We start from the raw sequence: 26057 nt of genomic DNA, 5'->3' as shown, positions 1-26057 counted from the left end.
CTTTCTGGATAAGGCTGCAATGAAAATTACTGACGTACGACACAGCCCAAAGATGATGCTAAAACCAAAAGCCTGGTCACAGTGAGGTGTACACAAAAATTTCCTTGTGCACATGTACTTCAAATGGCTGAGGTGAAATATTTCAAATATTTGAGATGGCTAGATTTCACAGGGAACCAGGCTAATTTGTGAAAACTAAATAGAAATAAATTGAAATCTGAACAACTGACAGCTTAAATTTGCACGGAGACAGAAGAATGTTCTCCAAGCACATCGGGAAAACACTTTTATGTGGGCTCATTTATTATATCAAATAACAAATACAAACACATATAAATTCCTAGGATCCATTTGTTTTTCATCAAACTCAATGTTTACTGTTAGGTACAGCCTCTTAAACAGCTCCCTGAGTTGTGATGGAAATATGTGCCTAGAACTGGATTTGGTTGCTGGCAAATCAGTGCCTGGCATTATCTGGGAAGCCTCAAGGTAGCTGACAGCAAGCATGTACGCTTCAAGTTGGTAGATATGGCACGCAGGTTACGTGGGATCCTTGTGAGGTGATGGCCAAAGGGCAGGAGGGTGGCCCAGGAGCACCTAACACAGCCCAGAAGTCCTCCTGCCTCTTGGGCAGCTGTTGCTTCTCGAGAGGGATATGAAGGTGGTCCAGACCCAGACTTTGCCACATCAGCCACACCTGCATGGGCACCTTGGGGATGCTAAGGCACCTTGAACCAGGTCAAGCTAGATGCTATGCCTCGGTGGGTACCCAACTCCATCCAGTTGCTAACACAAGCTGGCACTAACAAAACATTGCCTCCTGTCAAAAATAAAGACGATTATGGTTTCTCCTTCACCCTCACATCATCCAAACAATACAAAAACTGGCAAAGCAAATAAATTGCTAGAGTGCAACAGGAAGCCTACAGACATGCATGAAGGCAAAGCCACAAACGCAAATGGAGATTTCAGTCAGTTTCTTGTTGCAATGACGGGCTAAGCAAAGGCCCAGGTCCAGGCCTTTGGATGTGGGATATTCCTACATGAAATTATAAATATAGCACTTCAGTACCAGAGGAATTTACAAGATGTCCAATGAAAATGACTGTGGTGAAAAAAAAAAAAAAGAAAAAAATTTATTAATTTAGGGAGAAAATCCACAAAGATAAAGCTATTTGCTGCTGATACAGGCAATAGTCCAGGAAATTCTTTTTGATTGATTTCTGAATAAGAACTGAAGCTTTAAGTTATGCATGAGAAACAAACAAAAAATCTACAAATAGCCATTAAATGATATTATATCATACTTCAAATTTTACAGGAATCAATTTTAGTCACTTTAGTCCACGTTTTTTTCCACATACTTAGAAGCAATTTGATGCCTTCATATGAAAAAAAATAAATAAAAAAAAAAAGTAAAATTATTACTGGTTACACCCTCATGGTGACTACATGAACTCTAATTTGCTATTGCTTAGTACTGTTAATTTGATGCTGTCTTTTGACTTCCCAGTTGTTGTTTTTTTAATTATTTTTATACTTCAGTCATCTTTCTTTTTTGAGGGTGAGGGGGAGTGAATAGTTAAAATTTCTTTGAAGTCTAAGCATACTAAATATGTAAAAAAAAGTTACTGTTAGAGCTGCTGTCTTAGTTCTTTCCCTGCTCTTCCATGTGGAAAGTACGTAAATGCTGAAGTATACTCACAATTTGTTGCTTACAAGAACAGTCTATTTTTCTAGTAGGTTTATGGTATACAGGCCCACATAGATTTGTGTCACAACAGTATATGAAAAATCATGCAATTTATAAGGATACCATAAAGTCCTTTAGATCAAACTGCGCAGCATGAGTAGTTACGGCCAATGTTACGACAACGTAAATTTTCATAGATACAAATTCTATGGAAACACATCAAAAAGCTCTTACTAGGTAATATTTCACTATATTCATCATTCTTTCAAAACCAGAACACCTTGCATGCACGTACATTGCTGGGGTTTTCTTGGCACTTACTGCAGATCTTTCAGCTGTGATCTCATTAGTAGTAGTTATTACAAGAGCTGGGCATATTTACAAAGGAGGGGGAAAGCTGGAGAAGACATTTTTATGCTTTGTGCTAAAAAAATTAAAAAAAAAAAAAGAAAGAAAAAAAAAAAAAAAAAGACTAATGATCACACTGATGTCTTTCAGAAGAAAATTCACACGGGAACAGCCTGGCTGCCAAGAATACTTTGTTCCTTGTGCTCCAAAATCAGAAACACTGGAAAATTTTGTTCCATTGGTCAGGAGGAATGCAGTTTGCATGGTAAATCATGATAAAGATGAGTGAGATTTATGGGTGACAGGTGTTGAAAAAGACAGGCAAATTTTATTCAACGTTATGTGAAATTATGCAACTGAAATTAAGAGTGGTATAATATATTCTTGCATTAAATTGCTTCCTGGGTTGTTTTCTTTTTGTTTTTTGTTTGTTTTTTTTTTTTAAACCAATTACTCTATTTTACAGGTCATGTTTTCCATGAAAAAAAAAAGTAGACAAAGTGCCAGCTACATTGCAATCAGCTCAGCTCCTTCTATATCAAGATGCATTATATGACACCGATGGAGGTTTCTATAATCTCTGCAGCTTTACCATGTACAGCATGACAATATTTAAGTCTTCCATGATGCAGTTTGTGAAAAGTGTATGATAGCTCACAAAAAGAGGTGTTAAGCAGCTCCTTTCTCCCCCTATTCTTAGCCTGCTACATTTAGCCAGAAAAAAAACCAACCAAGATAATCTCCCTCTGTACTGCTCCACAAGGGTCCCCCCGCTAGTTTTCCTGTTACACTCCAACACTTCCATCTACATTCTTGATCATGTGTTTCCTTTTCTTCTGGTTGTAATTCATGCCACATCCTAATGTAATCATATCAATCCTAAGCCCTTCCATGACACCTTCCCTTATGGCTATCTTACCAACATTAATCTGGCTTGCTCTAACATCTGACCTTTACAGCTGATATATTGCAATATTGAGAAGTGCAGGAAAGCACAAATGGTACCATGATATGCTTTGCTTATAGCACTGATCTTACAAGCAGTTAAGTAAATTTTTATCCTTCATTTTGACACTATAATCAGAATATACATCTTCACACATTCTTCTGGTTCCCGAGCATCACATTTAGTGTGCTATGTTTCAGTGTCCATGTATGAGCTGGGAAGTAACAGATGGAAATTTGTCAGAACATTTTAAATGAAATTCTATCAAACCAGGAAGTGTACTAGCAAGTAGCTCTGTGTGTGTGTGTGGTTTATTTCAATAACATAATGTAACTTAAATAAATTAATAAACACACACACACAAAAGGTTCCATTAAAAGAAGGAATTTGTTATCTGTCTAAAAAGAGAAAAGAAATCAAATGTTTTACATGACTTGGGTATGCAAATAAACAGGCAGTTATCTAAAAGCAGAGGCTAAGAAAGCTCCCAACAAATTCTACAGTCTGAATGTGATATATTTATATGGGGGCAACTTTTCTATTTTACTGATCAAAGCAGCACTCTACAGCCTGGCACAGACTGCAGCTCTCAGCTTTATATTTTTCCCTTTCTGCGTCGCTTTTAGGACAGCAATTCATGACCACTTCAGAAAGTAAAAAGAAATAGAAATTCATTGAGAACTGATGGAAGCCCTGACATCAGTTAGCAAAGAAAGTGCATTTCACAATTTATACATGACAAGAAGTATTTGAGAGTGACTTCCATCCTGAAAGGATCTGCCTGCTCTAAATCATAAGCACATTTCAAGTTAGCGATATTAATGTATCACATGAGACATTTACTAAGGAATTTACAGTCTCCCAAAGCACTGTAAAATGAAAATGCTACTTGGAAATGCAATAGTTAAGAAATGGAAAAGAACGTAATGAATGTCAAAAAGAAAACTCAGAACCAGGTAATGTCATACAGTGTTAATTGCTCTATAAATGACCTCAAAAATGAGCACATACCACTGCAGAGGACCTTTTGCTGGTGGACATAAGAGCATTTCCACTGATTTATGTAACCTGTAACAATTTATTTTAGACGTAGAGAAATATTTTTTAGTCAGGAAAAAGAGAAAAACTTTGGGAAGCATCCAAAATCGCTACAGCACTTCTTAATTTGAATAAGAAATGCAACAGACCTTCAAACTATTGAACTATTAACTATTTAGATCTATGATAGTGCTTTAGTCATCCATTTCATTATTATTAAAAGGTCAGCATACGTGCCTTTGAATTCTTGAGGCAATATATAACTTCCTAAATCTTCTTGCAGTTGACATCTTAAAGCATAGATAGTCCAAGCTTTCCTAGCAAAGTCGGTGTTATATAAGGCTACATTACTTTCCAAAAGGAGAAATGAGGCTGAAAAATATTGTCATTACAAGCTCTCTCTTTTGGAAGCAGTTTATATGTTAAGATTTTGGAGCAGTAAATTCTAAATTACCATTTAAGAAAACTTATCAAAGTACTCATCATTCACATTATTATAAAAGTGCAGGATATCATAACTAATGGCATCCCTCTTCAACTTTATCAAAACAGCTTATTTTGAAACAGCTCACGTTTTATGCTCACCTCTTGCATATTGAATGAGGACTGATGTGCATGAAGATGGGATATGCTACAGAGGGCAATGCATTTCAGGACTGACAGAAAAGTAATGGTGCATTTTTGGAGGTACTGCTGCATTATCTGCATAAAATGTTCTAGCCTGCTCTCTGCAGATACTTGTGATAAAACACTCCAATCCACAAATCATAGGCTATCACAGTGGGTTTTTTAAACCACGTGTTCTGAAGGAGCCATGCCTAGTCTGTGTGAAATATCTTCATTTCCTGGCCAACTAAATCTAAAGGCAAAAAGCATCAGTCCCATTTACCTATCTGAATGCCCTGAGAGAACAATCAACTTAAGTTCCCATTTTGGCTCTGAGAAAGCATCACATAAGTTATTTTACAATGAATTCCTTAATATCAGTTTTTCTCTTCACCTTTGCTGTGGCAAAGATAACCCTGAAACAGACACAAAACCAGGCCAGTGCTGGATAATAAAGCCACAAGTTGCCATCAAAGCACAGAGAAAGGCTATTTCACATCCCACAGCAAGACAGGGCTGGGGACATCAGAGAGGCTGAATTTAGTATCAGAGGAAAAGTGAACCCGGGTCATCCTTGCCAACACGAGCCCAAAGCCCTCCTAGCCAGAGACATCCACACTTTTTCCTTACGCAATGTCTTTGTGCCACGTGACACCTTCACACCTCAATTTCAGAAGATAAATAAGCATTCTTAAGTCCACTTACTCATCTACATCATTCCACAGGAAGCCTTTTTGAAGGAATCCTGAAGAATTCACACAGATGCGCAGACTTTTCAATAAACTCCATTGTGCTTCTCCTTTTCCAGTGTAAAAAAAGGAGAAGGTTCTTCCTGTAGTTTCAACCAGACAGGAGTTGAAAGGCTGCAAGCTCACGGAAGGAAAATCAAAGGAAGAAAGGCAAACTACATCCTCCTTTCTTCTCATCAGGGAGGATAACTGCTACCCATCTGAAATTCAAGAATTTATGTGTTCATTTTGAGTGAAAAGTGCAATGGTGCAGAGCACGCAAGGTGGGCCTGGTGCTGGTTCTCTTAGAGAGAATCTCACTCCACACGAATGAAGCCAAAGTGTCTTTTGTCTTACCTGGGCTCGGTTTGCACAAATTCGATTGAGTAAGAGCATTTATTCTCTGTAGCTTCATATTCCAATGTCTTATGAAGCCACAAATCGATAGGAATGGGAGCGTGAAAGATCCTCTGTTTTTTCTTTTGTCCTTCCCCCCACTTTTATAGATTACTCTAGAAAAATAGAAGGAATAGTAATATCATAAGACTCCCTCCCTACTGTTTGCCATTCGGGAGGAAAAAAAAAGCTCGAAAATAACCTCCCACTTGTGGCTACTGAAGCCATTTGCTCTGTGTTATTTTTATGGGCTATACGTGAAACTAGAAGGAAGGTGTGAAAGCGGGGAAGTTCCTCCTACTCTTGGCTGCCAGCAAAACACCCAGCAGCACCGTAACGCACTCCTGTACCCCACAGCTGCATGAGCTCCCAAAATGGCAGTGCAAAGTGAAATGATTTGGGCAGTTTCCTTAAAGGCTACGTCGATTAGCTGTGCTGTTAATAAGGCTGCATATAGTTTCCATGGAAAGTCACCCACCTGTCCAACTGTGAGACTATCAGAATTGCAGAAGACTTTTATTTCATTATACGCCATTTTTATATTATCATGAAGGCATTAAAATTTTTTTTACAGTGCAAGTCATGCTGTTGAGAAGTAAAGAATCAGAGAAAACTAATTCAGGTGACCTCCACTACGAAAAATAAGTCTCATAAGAAGCCAACATGTTAAAAAACCCCATGAATGCTAAGGGCAATTAGATTCCAGGCAAGCTTAAACAATTACTTTGTATTCTCACCCACATCTTAGAGATTATTAAAAAACAGACTGTTGCCTAAATTAAAAGATCAGAAGAAGGATAATTAGGAAACAGCACCAAAAAAAAAAAAAAAAAAGGAAGTTTTGAGTTGCTGCTCTCAGTACTGACCCATTTCCTCTCCAGGGCAACACAGCACAGTTATTCACTCAGAAAGGCAGCTGGACCTTTCTGAGGAAGGCTTCATCTAGAGGCTTCTCCACCTCCAGGATTAACTATGGATGACAGACACCTTCAATGACAACCCCACCAGCATCTGGTGTCCAATCCTAATTCTCAGCTCCTTCATCTTCCACTTTCCTTCTCTATCTTTGTGATTTTATTATCAAGACTTAACCTTTACATTTGCTAGAATAAAATTTGTTGTTGCAAGACAGAGCTCAGTAGATGTGACAAACCTAGGATGCTTTTCTTTGACAAAGCAAATTGAATTTTCAAGAGAACATTCAACATGGGGATACAAGATTAAGAGCAGAGGAAGGACTTTGGGTGGAAAAGGAGCAGCTATGAAGGACGATGGGGAGGTAAAGATAAAAAGCTCTGCTGTATACTACTCCTTGTACTATTTGTGCATTATATTAATTCCAAGTCTCTAAATTACTGATACTGCCTTCATGGATTTATGTATGTCTTTCACTGTATTTTTGTCCTGTTATATTACCATCAATGCGTCTACATATAGCACTAAGAACATCTACTGAAGACAACAGGTACTTGTGAGAAAAAAGCCCTCCTCTATATTATGCCTCGTACATTTAGTGCCAAATACATACTACCATACACATACACTGTAAGGAAAGGAAACTTTTCAAGATTATAAGAATAAATGGTTATAAAATTAATAAATAAACAAATTTGAGGGCTAAGGGTCAAAGTCATACTGGAAGCTAGCTGTTCAATTTTCAAAACTGGCAAGGACAGAGAAATACAAAGAGCAAGCAAGGAAAACGAAGAGAAGATAAATGCCCTTGCTTGTGCACAGAAAAAATCAAAATGATAAACAGGAAAGAATAAAGTGAGACCAAGTATGTAGAAGCGCTGAGAAATCTGACTGCAGTGATTCCCTTCCTCTTATCACAACTGAGCGTGCACCAAATGAATAAACTGCCACTTGACATTTCCTTTAAAAAAAAAAAAAAAAAAGTAAAAGGAACAGTACTTACTCTAATGAATCATTTTGGCCTCTGCAGCAGAAAGTAGCTGTGATGAACTATAATCTGTTTCGGGAAGTATAATTCTATAATGGAGAATATATGGGCTGAAATATGAGAAGTTGTAGTCTCAGGTCTACTTTAAAAGAGATTCTGAATCATTTCTGCCCACTTCTACTTATATTTGATCATAGCTGTTGACACACTCTTTCTGCCATGCATAGATACATTTCCCTACTAGGGGTAGGAAAGCCATATGGTTCGTGGATGACTATGAATTTTCATAAGGCAAACTAAACTACATTTAATTTCTTTCCCTAGTTATCCAAACAAAACTACCCATTCATCAAACAGAATAGTTCACCATCAGGTGGGACATTCTGGCCCATACAGCATATTTCTAACAAGTGCAAGTCTCTCTTCAATTCCATCATTACCAACAAGCTAACGCTATGTTTCAGCACTATTGGCTGCCCCATTTCCAAAGCCTGCTTAGACAAACCGCTTCGCTTGGTGGTAAGCTGGAGCAGCTAATAACAATTGTCTTGTTCACACAGTAGAATTGAAACAGCTGTTTTTGTTTGACTGATACAGTTTGAAAGAGCCCCCTGATGGTGCACTTCAGAAAAAACAAGTCTTTATTTCAATGTTCTTTTTACTACAAAACTACTCATAAGACTATCATAGCTATGCAGGAAAATTGCTTTGACTGTGTGCAATTGCAAACAGGGAAAAAAGTTCCTGCCTATTAGAGGCAGGTGTGAAATATTGCTTCGACACCTTAGTCAAAGCCCAAACTATGCCAGTGACTATTCCTATGTTAATAATTTAGCCAGACAATGCTCCCAGTCAGGCTGAAAGCAGTCACTACATTGTCCAAGAATATTCCCTATCAGGACTGTACCCTTGGCCACAGACTGCACTCAGAGGGGATGACCTGAGACTCTCAGGCTCAGGTGTGACAGCCCGCCTCATTTAGGAATGCATTGCTCTTTAAAGCCAGCGCACTTGTTCAGTGAGAGCTTACTTCACATTTTTGAACTGACTAGAAATAATTATTAGCTGGTCACAATGGACCTCCACGAGTGTAATTTCTGTCTTGGCTTGGCAGCTTGTGACAGCCCAGCATAGCCCACAGCATCACTGCTGATACTGATGAGCCTTTCCCCCACACTGACACAAACTCCTGCTCAGCACTGGGGAACCAGCACCCATGTGGGAGCCTTGGGCTCATCTGTGCAGCTCGGTCTGTTGCACAGACTGCGCAGACTCTCCCAGCACCTCCGCTGGGCAGGCTGCCTATTGAGGGCTCCTTTGCAGCCCTTAGGGTTTTGCCTTAAGCATATCTTCACTTTGTACCAGAGAAACTTAAAAATTGCACAAGGACTTCAAATTCTAAAAAGTTAACAAAGAGCAATCTATGCCCAGCACTGCTTTCAGGGCATGTAGCTAAGTGTATAGCCAGATATTAATACCACTAATAGCACTAAAATGAAAAGCTAAAAATAATCTATAACAGAACCAACGAATTTATTTGACAGTCCCAGTTTTCACTTCACGTTTAACTGAACGGCAGCACAATACGTGCATTATTTAACTTCAGGATATTATGTTGGATCACACAGGGTCTGACTGCAGCACCCAGAATTAACTCTCCAATGCTTAGTAACATCATAATTCATAAAACCATTGTACACGCTCGGGATTCATTTTAACCACATAGTGAACGTCTTGAAAAGACACGAAATGAGTCGGGGGGGACGAGGAGGGGAGGGCACGGCGGCAGCGCGTGAAATACAAATGCTAACAGCCGGCCAGCCTTGTAAGAAAAGCCGCACGCAGCGATATTAAAGCTTGTAACATAGAAAGAAAATTCTTCGCGAGGTTCATTTAGAAACGGCTTTTTTTTAGAAAACGGGATTGCTGCAGAGCTGAAAGCGCGGCGGTACAAAAGTTTCACTCTTCCTCCTTTACCTATTTCTTCCGACACCACGCAGAGACAGAAGCGAAGCCGAGCGCAGGTGCGGCAGCACAGCACCCCGGGTTCACTCGCGTTACGGAACATCACCTGCCCGGCACGACGGCCACTTTTCCACAGCGGCCCCGCGCCAGCCGTTCCCTCCCGCGCCGCCCCCCGAGCCGCAGCGCGCGGCGCTCAGCTCGCAGCCGAGCACACGCCGCAGCTCCGCTGCCCGCGGCCGCCGCTGCCCGCGGTTCTTGCAGCGGCCCAAATAGGGTACCTCGGGCTCGTCGCCGAGGACGCCCAGCCGCTGGAAGTTCGGCAAGTCGAGGCCGCGACACTTCGATACCTCTGCCAGAAGTGGGGCACGGCCGCCCGAACCGGGCTGCGGGCGGGACGGAGCCCGCCGGCGTCTCCTCGTGGGTCGCGCGCTGCCCGCACCCCCGTCCCGTCGAGCGCCCGGCCCCGAGCCTCACCTCCCGCTCGACGCCCCCCGGCCCCAGGCGCAGCGCCCGGACCCCGCGGTGCCGTCGCCCCCTTCCCTCAGTCAGCGGCGCCCCGACGGCGGCCCCCGCCGCCCGCCTACCTTTCTCAGCGCTGACATTCTAGTGCATTATTCACCGGGCAGGTGCGGGCTGGGCGCGGCGGCGCCGCCGGCTCAGGGTCGGGGAGAGCGCGGCCGGCAGCGGCAGCAGCGCCCTACGCCCAGCATCCCGCCGCCGCGCGCGCCCCCGGCGGCTCTGCGCGGCCGCGCGCCCCCTACCGGAGCCGGCAGACGGTGCAGGTAAGGGGGGAGGGAGGGGCCACGCGAGGAAGGCACGCCTCCCGCCGCCGTGTCAGCCAATGGAGAGACCCCGAACTCTTGACGGACGGGTGCGGCGGGGAACAGGAAGGAGGACGGGCGCGGGCCGGCTGACTGTGCGGTTAGGTCGGGCCGTGCTGGGCCATGGCGCTCAGCAGGAAGGAAGGTGAGGCTGCGGCAGGTGAGGCGAGCTGGGCGGCCTCGGCGGCTGTCGCCCAACGCGCTGGGCGGCGCTCTGGCGGTCTCTTGCCTCCGCCCTGCCCGCGGCGGGGCTCGGCCGTCCTCCTGTCCTGACTCGTCCCGGACCGCTGGGGCTGAGCGGGGTGGCAGGCGGTGGCAGGTCGGTGTCCGCGCCCGCCCCAAGTCCCGCGCTGCGCTCGCTGACCGCCGTTCCCCGTAGCGCCGGGCTGCTATGGAAACGGGACTTGGTTCGGTTCGTTCGGCGTTTGAGGGTGTGAGACCGCACCTCTCTCTGGAAGAATGCGGTTATAAGCATCGGTGTTTGGTAAAGTGCTGTGCTGGTTGTTGTACGGTACGGCTGAGCCTGGGCCGTCTGAGTTCGTACCGTCTGTAGTGGCCGTGTGAACGACTCGTAAGTTTTCACACAGTCCCAGACCCGACTCTCACCTAATTGATAGAGTGCGAGGTCGGTGGCAGCTCTGAAGGAGCTACGAAAGCAGAGCAGAGCTCTCTCGGTTCGAGATACAGCTCCATCCCATAGCCTGCAGCGATCACTGTGTATGCAGCATGCCTTCTGATAGGGCAAGGCAGGAGGACAGATGAGTGTTTTGAGAGAAGGTTAGCCAGTGGGGAAAAGAGAGTTTTCATTAGTAAAAGTGGGACTCTGGGGCTGAGAGGAAGGAGAGCAGGTTTTGTCCGGGGGTGGTGGGGCCCCAGCCCTGCAGATGCCCACGGTCAGGCTGGATGGGGCTGTGAGCACCTGACCTGGCTGTGGTGTCCCTGTTCACCTCAGGGGGTTGCACTGAATGGCCTTTAAAGGTTCCTTCCAGACAACTCTGTGAAATTCTAACTGACCCCAGCTCTGTTAAACCAGAGATCAAATAGAAAAACACTCGTTTCTGTAAGATGGAAGAAAAAGCTACGGTGATCTTGCTTGAGTTATAGTTTATACCCTTTAACAATAGAAGCCACTCATGTGCCTCTCTAAGCAGTGGTGGTTTGAAATTGGACAGAAAATCCAGCAAAGAATAGAAGGCTGATAGCATGCAATGCGGGCACCTGGGTTGAAATAAAAAAGTTGGAAGAGTCTGCAGCTTCATCTGAGCTGGCACTGCTGCTGATGGCAAAAAGTAGAAGATACTGAAGATTGTAGTTTGGTTTTGTCTGAATTAGAAATGAACACTGGAGTTTTTAATTTTGCTTTGAACTTGGCCAAAAGATAGTATAAAAAGGTTGGTCAACAGCTTGTTTGGGTCATTTGTCACTGGAAAGGATCAAAGTAACTTGTAGTAAACCAGCAGTGCTTATAGGCAGAGATCTACTTGGGAATGGGCTGGGAAAGTACAGTTCTCATTATTGTGGTGTTTGCATGTGTAGTTTTTCTTGTTTTCAGTTGCATATATATCAATGATGCATAGCAGAGCTAGGTTCACTGAGCAGTTCTCATTCAATGCATTATCGGCAGAATGATTATCCACAGCGGACAATATATTTCATTGCTGTTAATTATTAGTTGCTTCTTCAAAGCCATATTAATCACATTAATTAATCATATTAATCAATTAAAGCTTGCGTGGTTCCAAGATAAAGCTGCCATACAGGCTGACACGGTGGTGGCCTGGTAGGGGGTAAGCAGTGAGGTGCTGGTATTGCTGCCTTGCACATCGCTGACCTTCATTGCTAGTAAGTGCTACCAAGCCATGTGAAGGATGATCCAGTGCTACTACGGGCTTCCTGTTTGGGGGGGTTATACTGGAAATGTGGTGACTGATAGCCAACACCTCCACTAACAAAAACATTTTGAACATTTTGAACAGAGAGTATTGCTCTGCAGACTGCTATTTCAGTGTTTTTGTGGTGAAACTTAGATTTTAGGCAGGAAGCTCCTACTTGTATGAAGGTTGGAAGGAAACTGTAGTTCTTAAGTTGTTGTTTTTTCCTTTTGATTTTAATGGCTATTTTACGTACATGTACTTGATCCTTGCATCATTTTTTTTTCTATTTGCTAATTAAGAGCAACTCTCCTTACAGATCTTAATGGGGTTATTTTTTAATCTATGTAATTTTTCTGAAAACCCTGTGAGGATTTTTTCCTTCTTTTTAGGAAACCACTTTTCTTTAGGGTGTCTTTTAATAGGTTTTTACAAATAAATGTGATCTAGAAATGGTGTTTGATGGAGTTTGATGTCTGGCAAGGGCTGTCTGTGCTCTACAGAAGATATATTGACTGTGTGGTTTTATGTTTAGGTTGGCTTATAGAATTTGGTTTTTGTGGTGCTTTGTTTGCTTATTTGTTTTTAGCTTTGGTGGTTTTTGGTTTTTTGTTTGTTTGGGGTTTTTTTGTTTTTTTGTAGGGGCGGGAAAGGTGTCTCTTTTCTTGGGCAGCTCTCAATGCATCTTGCAGTCAGTGACCAAAGATTTATTATGGCTGATAGTGATCTAAACTTTATTTGAGAAAGTGGGTCTGTTTATTTGGATAGCAGCTAAATAAATCGGTGATAGCAATGTTTTCTGTGATTAAATGTAGGGGTTGCACTGGAATAAGCACAGTTGAATCTGCCATTAAAACTTATTAGGGGTTGGAGGAAATAAATTGTAGGCTGCTGTTGCTGAGTTCAGCTTTGAGCCTGAGTGAGTAATGTAGCCAGAGAAGGAGGCTGACATGGTAGGAACAAAGAAGCAGATGTGGTAGATCCACCAGCTTTGTATTTAGGAAGTCTGTGAGGGTAACACATGCAGATAACTGAATGTGATGTTTCTGATGTAACGCGGCCTTTAGGGTTCTTAGCAGTGGAAGGGGGGGTGTTGGGTTTTTTGAGATTAGGGTTCTTGGGCTTTTTTTTTTTTTTTTTTTTCATGGAGAAATCCTTGAAGATCTACCAGGCTGTTTGCAGTGGGCAGTATTTGATTTCTTATAGAATCATAAAATGGTTTGCGTTGGAAGGGGGACACCTCCTTCTAGACCAGGTTGCTCACAGCCCCTTTATGCTTTTGGTTGTCTCTAGTTCAAAAGAATTTCAAAGAAAATAGCCAACAAGTGTCTAGAAACTTGCACTTCTATGGCTTGCCTGATGATTTATATTATAGTGCCCTTACAACTACTTGAAAGAAAGGAAAATCTGTCATTGTAGCTCCATAATGATGGGCTATTTGACATGATATTGATTTTGTTGTTAGATGCACGTGGGAACATCTGTAGCAATTGCTGGATATTATGCAGCAATCAAATACTCAAGTCACAGCTGAGTGTGATGTATTTTCTCCCTGAGGAAGGCTAGATGGGCATGCAGTTGTTTATATTCTGTGTATTCTATTTGCTCAGTGATACTTCTGGCAGTTTCAAGGTTTTAAGACGTGTATTCTGAAGTTCATTTCAGTTTCTTTCAAGTGGAGAGAGCAAGTTCTTTTTAAAATTGTTTTTTTCTTTTTTTCATCGGTAACCTGTAGTCCAAATTGTTTTTTTCACTTGTTTAATTGTTCTTAGAGCAGTGCTTCGAGCAGCTGAGTTACAGTTTGTTTTCCATGCTACCTGCAGCACACAGCAGAGGATCACCCAATACCAGCAGTGTTTCTAAGTTAGAATAGAAAAAGACCCTCCAAGACGTAGCAAAAACCTTACTGTAGTTGCTCAAAGGAAAAAGGCTACTACTTGAACTCTAGCTTGCATGTATGTGCTTGAGTTTGCTCCTCTCAGGCCATATAATCTTTGCGTTCCCTGAAGCAGGAAGAAGTTTCTAGGTTAAAGTAAGGCTTGAACTTTCTGAAGTTTGGGCAGTTTACACAGCCAGTGTTTGTAGGATTTTGGTGACCAGTGATGTTTGAAGTGCACAGCTTGTGGAGCTTTGCTGAGGTTGGTTACTTTTTTTTCCTTCTTCACCACCCCTTCAACTCTCATCTCAATAAATAAATAAATACACTTGGACCAACTTAAAGTAGCAAGAATGATTAATTTTATTAATTTTATTATCAAACTTGTTCTTTATGAAGATAGGTGTGAGACCTTTATGTTTTGAGTGAGATCTGTTTGATCCTGCAGTATGAGAAAAGTGTGACGACACACCTAGAAACATGGATTGTGTGCACAAATTGATGCGATGGTGCAGATGCTTTATTTTCCCAGGGTAGTAGTGAGAGCACACAGTTAACAAGGTTTTGCTGTGGGGCAGACAGGGTTTTCATGAACAGCTGGAACAAAATCCTCCTGTTCTCACTGTGTTGGCTGTGTAACTTCTTGTTATCTGTGTCATGTCAAGTCAAGTTTATTAGATGTCTAGGAGCTTGCAGTCGCAATTAAAGCGGCCTACTGAGAGATCTCTAAAGCCTCTGTTGAGACAGGATGGCACGATCTATTAGTCAGATTCTTATTGAACTACACAGTCATGCAGAACTTGCTGACAGATGTAACACCAGTCGTACTGATTTGAAGCTGCAGGGTGACACAGAGATCATGCTTACTGAAGCTGAGTCAGTTTCATCTTAGGTAAGAAGGGAAAACAAACGTCTGCTTTCTGTTGTGCGTGTCTTAGTTTTGAATCTATGATTGCCATGAGTCACGTTGGCCTGGGGGGCCGCAGGTCAGTCTGAGTGGTACAGCAATGCCTCCTGAGACTTACTACTTAATTTAGGTGAATGCACAGCTGTGGGTTATGCAGACGCTGTTTCCTTTCTCCTCTACTGACATCTTAAGCTCTATACTTAAAGAAGTTGCTCTTGTTCAAAAGTTGCCTCCAAGAAGGGAGAACAATGTATTACTGTCTGGTAACAAAGTGGTTTTTCTTATACTACAGAGCATAGCGCTAGGTGAAAGGTAAATGGAAATGCAGTGTTATGGACTGCTACATCATAGCACAAAGCTGGAAGTTCTTTATTGCAATTCAATAACTGCATTAAGAATAAGGCAAGTAAAAGCTAGGCAATTAGCATCCGATTTTAATGTCTAATGGGACATGGAATGCTGATAAAATTTTGGAGAAAATGATGTGTGAGATCTTGACGCAAGCCGTAAGATAGTGAGGTTAGTGTTACACAGATTAAAAATGACAGCATCTTAGCTTCTTGTGAAGCTCCCCATGATATAAAGGTTAACAGCTGTACTCGCATGCAGGTAGCTCAAACACAATTTGTGTGACCTTGAATACAAGTATATCCTTCTGTTTTATTTCCAAATGGGATGTTTCTTCCTTTTCCACCTAAATATGTGATGGTAGCTTTATTGAGAGTAACGTTTTCTAGTGTATAGAATGCCTATGAAATAAATTGTAAAACTGTTCCTGTGTTTGGACATTCAGCCAGAAATGTACTTTTTTCCTTTAAGCTGTTGTTCACATTTGATCACAATAGGAGAATGTAAAAGCTGTATAAGGAAAATTGATTAAACAGTAGAAAATACTCAAGTAAACCATTTTTAGTGTTTACACTTCTTGAAGGGCTTCCAGAGTCTCGTGGAATATACTGTGTGTATTCAGTGAGGGTACATAAGCAAAATATTTTCTGCCATCTTCAGATGGGTTAGCCTTAGTGATTTTTCTGGCTTGAAAGTGCAAGTGAATTCCACCTTAAAATGTTAAGCTGAAAAACTACTTGGTAAATTCCTCAAGAAGGAGTTTTGGAGAATAGTAGTTCCTTTGAGAGACAAGGACTTTCTGGAATTAAAAAAAAGAGAGAATCTTAGTATGCAGAATTATTCATTTGTAGGTAAACACTGCCAGGTGGAAACAAGATATTGTGGCTGATCTGCAGAAGGGCGTACTCTTTGACCCAGACCTCTGTATTTATCTACAGTGGCATCTTTCAAGAGATGGATGGTCTGCCCTAGCCTGCGTTTTCTGCAACAGCTCCTTCAGTCCCTGCTTTTGTCATGCACTGTTGTTTAGCTGTCCTCATAAGAACCTGTTACCATAGCTTCACCTGCAGGATGAGGGATGTTTATAGACTGTGAACAGAAAGCAAAATAATGTGAAATTGGAGACTTCCCATTCTTCTATATGTAAAATTGTACTTTGAATGTATCTCAGATTCTGTATGTTTTGTACCAGTTATTTTTATCTTTTGGAAAGATCAATTTGCCACCCATGCTGGTGTTTTGCTTTCATACTGTTGTGTTCATACTGTTTGTGGTGGAATGGGAGTATGTCAATCTTAGCAGAGCTGAACTCATTGGTAGCGAGAAAATGATAAACTTTTTCTTCTTCTGACTCGGGCAGGGGTACCCTTGTTATAAATATGACAGATATCCTTGTAGTGTGAATGCTTAGGCAACATGGTGTGTAATTGTATTCATAGTATACTTATTCTCTTCGTCATATCCATTTCAAAAATGGGAAAGTTGTATATATGTTTGTCTGTTGATAGTTACATGTGAGTGAACTTGACTGGAAGATTGTCTTTGAACTGATGATTTGTGGCTTTGCTTTTATCTGGAAGCAATGTATATGTGGCTCTTCTTGTATTATGAAACTTTCTTATCAGATGTGCTGTGCATTGATTTCCATTGACGGTAATAGGGCCTCTACAGTTTAATCCCTAGTGAAAGCATTTTAGATGCTAAGTGACTGGCCAGCTGAATACTCTTCAGTTTTCTTGGAGGGGCGGTTAATGTGTAAACAGTGTGATGTCTTGCACATGTCTATCAATAGATGTTGTAACTGCAACTGCATGTTGTTTGTACTGTGCAGTATAAGCAGGGTATCTTTTGTCTTTTTGGAACTTGCGCTGATTCTTAGCTATAGCTCTGCATGCTAGGCCAAATAAATAAGAAGTCGATCAGCTTGGCCAGTTGAGCAACTCCTTCAGAAGTACAAAAGACCTAAAATACGAATGTCCATATTGTATGATAAAAGATGAAGTAAGCATTGTTGAAAATGGTTTAAGGGAATGGAAAACACCTCCTAGCCAGAAGTCCTTATCAGTTTTCTATCTGCTAGCTGGTAAAAATGACAATCTGGCTGATGTTTTCTGTATGTAGTGATCTCTTAAAATACTTTATTCCCTGTCTCTTCAGGTCTTAGTGAAATCCATCTATCTTTTATTTTTTTTCTTCTGCAAGTGGTCTCACTGAGTGTCCTGGTTGAGAGTTGACTATGATTAGAGAAGCAATGATGATTGAGGTATCAGGGGGAAATTCTTTACAGAGAGAGTGGTGAGGTGCTGGAACAGGCTGCCCAGAGAGGTTGTGGATGCCCCGTCCCTGGAGGTGTTCAAGGCCAGGTTGGATGGGGCCCTGGGCAGCCTGGTCTAGTATTAAATGGGGAGGTTGGTGGCCCTGCCTGTGGCAGGGGGATTGGAGATTCATGATCCTTGAGGTCCCTTCCAACCCTGGCCATTCTATGATTCTTACACCTGATATAAACCATGGCCCTATGCAAGCTGCTCTAGCTGACCTAGTTTGAGCATTAAATGATGTCTGGAGGTCCTTTCTTGCCTTAGCTGGCCTGTGATTTTGTGGCAGTTCTGTAAAATAAGTATCCCAAAATAGCCTTTGTAGGTGGTATGATACTTGGAGAACAACAGATCCTTCAAAGATTATAATTCTGTTGAATATTGGAGAATAATTCTGTGCTAACAGAGACGAACTGAACATTTTGATGAAGTCTTATCCAAACATTCTGTTCATTCCGTTGTCTTCTGTTCTGCTGTACTCTTTTCTTCTCTGCATTAGCCAAAATAATGAGTTAACCTATCTTGCACATGAGATGGTTTCAGAAGAAACTCCTGACTTCCCAATTTGCACAGCACTACTGTTAGTAGGAGAGAGATCAAGTAGGGCGAGTCGTGAGCCTCTCAGAGCTCTGTGTTTGTTGCTCCTGGTGCCATTTGTTTTATTCGTGCTGCCCAACTTACATGTGAGTAGGCAGCAGGCAACCAATTGAGAAGCGCTGCGGGGGTGCTTACAGCATACGTGGCACGTAGCCAAAAGCAAGCGTTCTCCACAGAAATGTTTCTTGAGGACGCAGTCTCCTCCTACACTCAGCTGGACAGGAACACTTCTGATGCTGATCAGAACGTTATTTGTTCAATTATTGAAAGTATTTTTGCCATAATCTGTAGTGCTAACTGGGTTTTCAGTTGTGCTGTCAACCCCAGGAGAATCTCTGTAAATCTGCAGTGCTATTCCTGTATTGGCACATGTGCAACTGTGGGTAGGTTGCACACGTACATAAGACAAGAAACTTAATGGTGTCAGCTGAACACTTAGATACCAAACAATACATTTAACCGAAGGAAGGCTTTTTCTTCTTAGGCAGAAAGATCCTGGATATTCATTTGTATCTCTACCCAATGTGCTCTATACTTTCTCCTGAAGTTTGTTTTCCTTCTGTGATGTCAAACTGCAGGCACGGAGTGCTTTTTCAGTTTTCTGATATATTTGTACTTCACTGTTTACATAGGCGAGTTGTCAAGTATTAGCCACTTAGCAGCTTACTACCTGTTACAAGTTGTTTTCCTTCCTGAAAATGTTGGCTTGTTGTTGTTGTTGCTGGGTAGTTCCTGGAAATATGCACCTTTTGAGAGTTGCTTCAGCTCAATCATGAAGTAGGAAAATCCAGTTTTTATCGGTTACAGGCCGTTTGCTTTAGTAGCATTGTGCATCTTAATCTGGAAAGCAAACTTGTTTCACTTCTGAAATCTAAATGGAAAATGAATTCAGAAGACTAAAGAATGTATGGGTTTGGGTTTGTAGGTATATCAGTATGTATGGTTTTATGTTTGTAGGTATATCAGAATTGAAATTTTCTTAAAGGATGCATCAACTCTTCTCTTTGTATGGTGTTTACAGTTTTCTGCATTGGCTGCAAGACTCCAGTGCTTTTGTTTGAAGCCATAGAAGTACAACAGAAACCATGTACTTTGCTGTAAAATGACTTAAGCATATAATAAAATCATAAAGAAGATCCACACTTTAAATACAGTTATTTTTTTGAATGAAAGTAGAGATTACTGTTCTCTATTATTGACTGTTTAAACTGGTGCTTATAACTACTGTAGGACAAATTGGGCTGCCTTTCCTTTAAGTAGAAAACTTGAAGTCTATAGGATTCTTGTGAGGAAGTAGAGCAAAGTCTCACTCTAATGTTTTAACTGCTGGCCATATGCATTTTTATTTACTGCTTGTAAGTATGACTGTGGCTTATGTACTGCTAGAGTCAGGGGGAAGGAGGTAGGGTTGCATGTAAGCAAAGTTTGGGATCTTGGTTATTTCACTAGCATTCAGTGTAACTCAGCTTTTTTTTTTTTTTTTTTTTTTTTTTTTGTCAAGAATGCCTGTCTTGTGAACCATTAATAACTATGAAAGTCAGTTTAATCAATATTGTTGGTGTCATGTCTTCTTTCTGTTGGCTTTATCTTCAGAGACTTGCTTCAGATTCTTGATGGTCTGAGTTTACCTGTATGTATGTAATGAATCCAGATTCCGTTTTCATTTTATGTAATACATCTACTGTAGCATTTGGAAAACTTTGTTTCCCTTGGTGATAACTAAGAAACTTTTTTTCCTAGTTGTTTTTAACTAATATGGGACCTGGAGGGATTGTATGTACCTAATCTTTTGGCTTAGTTCTTTAGCATGTCAGTAGTTGGCTGTAAGGATCCCTGGAGTAACTCTTGAAGAACACAAGATTGAAAGTAACTTTAGGAGTTTGTTCTAGTCTTTTTTGTTGGAAACAGCCCTGTAGCTTTTATAGAAGTTTAGAGTTCAATGAAAGAGGTTTAATAACTGTCTTATTTTATTTTGTTTATGAGAAGATTGTAGAAAATCTTCTAGATGTCTATCATTGCACTTAGCTTGGCAGTTCTTATATATCATTAGTATTTTTGTGACCTGGTCTTATACAGCCTTATTCTTGAGCTACATAACACTTCCTACTATTTCATACTTGAAGTTCTTCTTACATTTCTTTGCTCATGCTAAACAGCTCAGGATTTGTGTTCTTCTGTGTCTTGCTGGTTATTGTAGAAACTTCTCTATACAGCAGACTTAAATTTGCACGGTGTTTCCAATGAGATCTTTCTGGAGTTGTATTTTAATGCAATACATTTTCCTGTCTCATTAAAAACTGTTTGGCTCAGTAGGATCTGGATCACACTGTCATTACACACAACTTTAATCACCCTGGTGGCTGAGTCTCTGTCGTGATTGGTAATACACACAGGTTTTCTTGCATAGTCACCTCTGGTTTATTAATCTCTACTTAAGAATTTTTGCTTGTCTTCACAGAATCACAAGATTGGAAACAGCCTGCAAGATCATCTAGTCCAACCACCCTCCTATTCCTATTAGTACCACAAGCTACTAAACCGTATCTCGTAGCTCCTCATCCAGGTGCCTCTTGAACACAACCAGGGACGGCGACTCCACCACCTCCCTGGGCAGGAGGATGCTCATAAGCATCGAGGCTACCCCAAGAAAAATGTAGTTCTTAAGGCTCCATTTTTCTCTTTAATCTTTATAACCTTGTTAACAGAGGCAGTGTCAGTCTAGCTTGGTCTTTCCCTGCAGCAGAGGAGCAAAGATTCTCTTAGAAATTGTGCCAGGTATTTCTGTTAATAGTATTACTGTGCATTGCCTCCCTTTTTTTTTTTTTTTTTTTTTTTTTTTTTTTCCCCCTCCATATCTGTAATAAGATTTCCCTTGTGTAATTTTGAACTACATTGGTGCAACACTCACAGCTGTGACTCTCCACTACTTCACTACCACATGGACCTCAAACGTGCACAGTCTGGGGTCTGGCAAATTCAAGTACACCCAGCATGCAGAGTCATTTTTAGTTGATGATTACAGGAAGAGTAATGCTTTTATCCCCTTTGGTAGCTTGATTTCAACAACGTGTATCAGTGATATAAACAAAACTTATCCATTGCAATATTAAAGTCCTGTCGCCTTCTTAAAAAAGAGGACAAAAAATGTGGCAAGCAGTTCTCCACAGTTGTGTGCACTCATGTTTGGATTCTGAAGATGCTGGCGATGGACAAATCTTCCCACATGTGACACTGAACTAAAAGAACAAGTAATTAAAATCACAGAATCATTAAGGTTGGAAAAGATCTCTAAGATTGTGGAGAGGTGTGGATTTGAAGGATGGACTGTTTGATGGATTAGGAACTGGCTGGCTGGACGCAGCCAAAGGGTTGTGATCAATGGTTCTGTGTCAGAGTGGAGGCCGGTCACAAGCGATGTCCCTCAGGGGTCGGTCTTGGGACCGGTGCTCTACAGCATCTTCATCAATGACACAGACATTGGCATCGAGTGCATCCTCAGCAAGTTTGCAGGTGACACCAAGCTGAGTGGTGCTGTCAACACATTGGACGGAAGCCAACCAGAGGGACCTGGACAGGCTGGAGAAGTGGGCCCATGAAAACCTAATGCCCACCTGAGCACACTGCTGGCTCATGTTCAGCTGGCTGTTAGCCAGTGACTCCTGGTACTTTTCTGCCACGTGGCTTTCCAGCCACTTGGATGAGGTTATTGTGATCGAAAGTGCAGGACTTGGCAGTTGGTCATGTTGAAGCTCATCCTGTTGGCATCAGTTCTTTGAGCCAGTCTGTCCAGATCCCTTTGTAGGCCTTTCCTACCATAAGGCAGACCAGCACTTCCTCCTAGCTTGGTGTCATCTTTGAACTTGCTGAGAGTGCACTGTGTCCCCTTGTCAAAATAACCGATGAAGATATTGAACAGGACCGGTCCCAACACTCACTCCTGGGACACGCTGCTCTTTGCGTCTAGATTTAACTCCATTTGCCACCACTGGGCTTGGCCATTCAGCCGGTTTTTTATCCAGCAAGCCGTACACCTGTTTAAGCCATGAGCTGCCAACTTCCCCAGGAGAATGCTGTGGGAGACAGTGTCAAATTCCAGTGTGATTAACAGAGAGCTCCAAGACATGGAGACCCCTGAGCTGTGTTCATCAAGGGTAGAGGCTTCAAACTTCCATCTGTTGTCATAGTGTGGCCGAATGTTCAGAGTCATCTTTCTTCAGTGACACATAGCTATGGAGACATTCTTCTATGCATTGCAATATACATTCTCAATAGAACTCAGAACGCATCTTTAATTTTTGGCACATTGCAAATAATGTGTTGTCAATTGTACCTCAGAGGATCAGAGCCGTGATAAACTACTTTGGTAGCTTTTCAAGACCTGTTGTGCATTGGCCAAACTCAGAGCCCTGTTGAGCCTGACCTGAAGTGTCTCCAGGGTGGGACATCCATTGCCTCTCTGATAGCCTGCTTCAGTGCTTCACTGCCCTTATTTAAAAAAAAAAAAAATAGAAAATAAAAAAAAAAGTCTTCTTCTATCAAAAAGACCCTGCTAAAGACACTGTCCCCTTCTTTCTTACAGCCCACCTTTGGATACTTAAGTGTGCCTTTATTAATTCTTGCTTAGCCTATATCCTATGAAACATATGGATGTCCTTTTGCTTTCTGGGAAATTAGGATTATTGAAAGCAATGAAGTGCTGTTGCTTATGTACATTGTTCCTTTTGGCACATCTACACCACTGCCATTCTTTGCCCTTAAAATTCTTTGCTTCCTTCTCTCACTTGCGATTTCTCATCTGTTAGAACAAAGCAAACTCCAGAACTGAGAGCACTGATACGTTTGCTGTATTTCTTGCAGCAGGGCTCTCCTTCTTCCTTGTAATTGGCTTCATATTGCTGTTCATCTTTCTTTCTTGTTCAAGTTCAGGCTCAGTTCTGGAGATAATTCCCCTTAAACTATTCTTTCTCTCCCAGACCGAAACACTACAATTTTCAAGAATATCTTCTGAAGCTTAGTGGGAAATATTAAATCATTTATGTCTTAAGTGTGAGCATTGTATATAAATGTGGTGACTTTTTTTAGTTCTGATTCTGAATACCATATCCTTAACTTTTCTGTGCTTTATAAAGAATTAATTAGATCATTCAGAAGCATATCTCAAAATTGCTTATGGTGGTTAAGAAACATCCATCTGCTATCAAGAGTAAAGTGTTCCTGGATCGCTTTCTTGAAAGAGAGTACAAATCAGCATAGATCTTTCCTCAGTAATCCCTAATGGAAAACAACAGAAATAAATATGTTTACATAGCTGTGCTACTGGAATGGTAAAAGTGAGTCTTATTCTGTTTTGGAGCTCTGATAAGAAAGTTATTTCTCTGATAGATACTTTGCTCCATGCATTTTCTTCAGTCTTCTCTGAGTTCTGAGAATCTGAGGAGTTTTTACCAGATTTACAGATAGATCTCTGGTGCTGCATAGTTCCAAACAAGTTAGGGAGAGTTCTAAATGGGGGAGAAAAGCCATTGAGTGGTGACACTGACCAGCCTCCCGTAGTTAAGCCAACACTTGTTGACATAACAGGATTATTTTTTATTACTAGGGGTTTTTTTGTTTGTTTTTTAAGTAATTGCAGTAATAGAACCCCGAGGAGACAGAATCCTCTATCATCTGAGAGGTTTTGGTAGCTCAGCTCTGAGAGACTCTTAAAGCCAAAGCAGAGTGCTTGTAAAGCTGTTGTGGGGTAGCAGGATAGATATTGTTTCATCAGTCTAATTCCCTTGTTGGTATGCAGGAAAACTTGTTGCAGCAATGGGCAGATTTCATTCATTTATTTGTTTATTGCAGGCCGCAACACACTTAGGATTCTTAATATCTCAAGCTAAATTAGTCAGGTTTTTTTTCTAACTACTTAGGAATGCCATCTTTTAAAATTTTCCCAGGGAAAGTTTACCGCTGGGGTTCATTAATTCCTGCTGTACTCAGAAGGCTTGAAGTATATCTGATTCCAAACAGGCAACTGTTATGCCCTAGATGTCATTGCTGCCTGTTTCCGTTCTGTTGTGGCTATTGGGCTTATTGGTTTCCTAAGGAGATGCCTGCTGTACTCAAAGGCACTGTCAGATGCACAAGTGCTGCAGGCAGTAAAGAGCACCCAGCTTCTTCTCCCCTTGTTTGTGCTGAAAACCAGAAAGCTTTTGTGTTGGCAGCTGAACTACATCTCTTCTGAGTAAATACATTGCTGCTACTGATCTAGACATTTATTTCTAACCCAGAGGGTTTTTGTTGAAAGTATGCCTTCCTAGGTATTTGTACCTTTCAAGGGCAAGTGTTTCAGGTTGCTTTATCAGACATAGGTGTTACAGATGAAGAGAGTCTGTAAGAATAAATGTGTATTAAAAGTGATCTCGTGTGTTGCCTTCTGAAGCAATGCCAATGTGCATATGAGTATAGTTTAGATATTTTTAAAATGAAGAAAGGAGCCATTCTGGGGAGAAGTGAAATGCGAACAGATGACTTGGGGAGTCCGACTTCAAGTGAGGAGTGGAACATCTACTGTGGCTACTAAGGAGCGTAGCTACAGCAGATTTGGAGAACACTTACCTCCTTGGTAAGATTTACCATTATCTCAAAGAAGTGCTTGCTTTGGGTGCAGTACAGTACAAGTGCCTGAATCTGGGGTTGGTTGAAGTGTTGCAATAGCTGTGCTCACGGAGAAAGGGTTCAGGGTAAACCTCTTAGACAGCTTCCTTTAGAGTCAGAGTTCTTCACAAAGCAATTAGGTTTGTCTTACTGTACTTGTTGGTTATTTCTCTTCTTTCCTTTGGAGTCAGTAATTGTGGGCTTTGTATTTCTAGTGGAAGAATACCTGGGCAAGGAAACTTCAGAAGGAAAAAGTGTGTTTGGTACATACTGATTTGTTAGTGTCTTTCTGCAATAATTATCCAGCAAAATGGTTGTTTTCTTGAAGTGGGTATCTCTTTGTAGCTTGTATCAGTATATTTGATGCCACTTTATCAGGAGTATGTGTAGTAAAACTAAATTCAGATGAAGCTTTCTGCTCAAGTGACTCTTCAAGCTCAGCTCTTTTCTTGGGCCTTTTTATAAGGTCAATGATTATTCAAGAAATTTGGACCAAACAAAAAGTGATTATGCATAAACTAGTAGGAGCTCAAAAAAAAATCCAAGACATTCTTCCCTGCAGCTGTGACATGACAATTGAAACCTATCATCAAGGCGGTGTGGGGAGATGATGGAAAGATGGAGCTTGTATCTCCAGGACTGGGAGTTCAAGGATTTCCCAACTCAATGATTCTGATTCTTCAGCTGTAAAGTTAGGCCATTTATTGAAGGGATCTGTGAATTGCTACTGTGTATTTCTATAAACTTCTTTAAGCAGAGTTACTTCAAGAATCTGCACCAAGTCACTTGTATGAACCGTATAATTTCTGTTGAAATTGGAATTAAAGTCAGATATTTTCCTCTGAATCTCTGTTCCCTCCTTCTCGCTCCCCGTCTCCCTGCAATATCTGGTTGAAGGTTTGGAATTTATGAAACTGGGGATCATAGAATCACAAGGTTGGAAATGACCTATAACATCATCTAGTCCAGCCGTCTCCCCATCACCATTGCCACCACAAGCACTAAACCACATCACGCAGCACGTCATCCAGACGCCTCTTGAACGCTGCCAGGGATGACG

General features: G+C 41.5%; 3 protein-coding genes across 14 annotated transcripts in view; 1 reads left to right on the top strand and 2 right to left on the bottom strand.

Moving 5' to 3' along the window:
- Positions 1-10335, bottom strand: part of DLGAP2 (DLG associated protein 2) — a 451834-nt gene extending 441499 nt beyond the window's left edge. For all 6 annotated transcript variants that reach the window (XM_052697261.1, XM_052697288.1, XM_052697313.1 and 3 more), the window contains exon 1: positions 10208-10335. In XM_052697261.1, the coding sequence (XP_052553221.1) occupies positions 10208-10225 (18 nt within the window). In that variant the 5' untranslated portion in view covers positions 10226-10335. The remainder of the gene's footprint in view (positions 1-10207) is intronic.
- Positions 1-26057, bottom strand: part of FBXO25 (F-box protein 25) — a 653677-nt gene that overhangs the window by 434086 nt on the left and 193534 nt on the right. The gene's annotated exons all lie outside the window — the stretch shown is intronic.
- Positions 10500-26057, top strand: part of ERICH1 (glutamate rich 1) — a 97066-nt gene continuing 81508 nt past the window's right edge. For 6 of the 7 annotated variants that reach the window (XR_008209983.1, XR_008209980.1, XR_008209981.1 and 3 more), the window contains exon 1: positions 10520-10604. Coding sequence is in view for 1 of the 7 variants with exons in the window: in XM_052697677.1 (XP_052553637.1) it covers positions 10568-10604 (37 nt within the window). In the remaining 6 variants the exon portion in view is untranslated. Of the gene's footprint in view, positions 10605-26057 lie in introns of all 7 variants that reach the window. The other variant, XR_008209984.1, reaches the window with a different exon arrangement.

The sequence above is a fragment of the Tympanuchus pallidicinctus genome, unplaced genomic scaffold (genome assembly GCF_026119805.1).
Source record: "Tympanuchus pallidicinctus isolate F22 unplaced genomic scaffold, pur_lepc_1.0 scaffold1, whole genome shotgun sequence".
In the NCBI taxonomy this organism is placed as follows: Eukaryota; Metazoa; Chordata; class Aves; order Galliformes; family Phasianidae; genus Tympanuchus; species Tympanuchus pallidicinctus.
The sequence above is the reverse complement of the archived record's forward strand: the minus strand, read 5'-3'. Positions and strand labels throughout refer to the sequence as shown.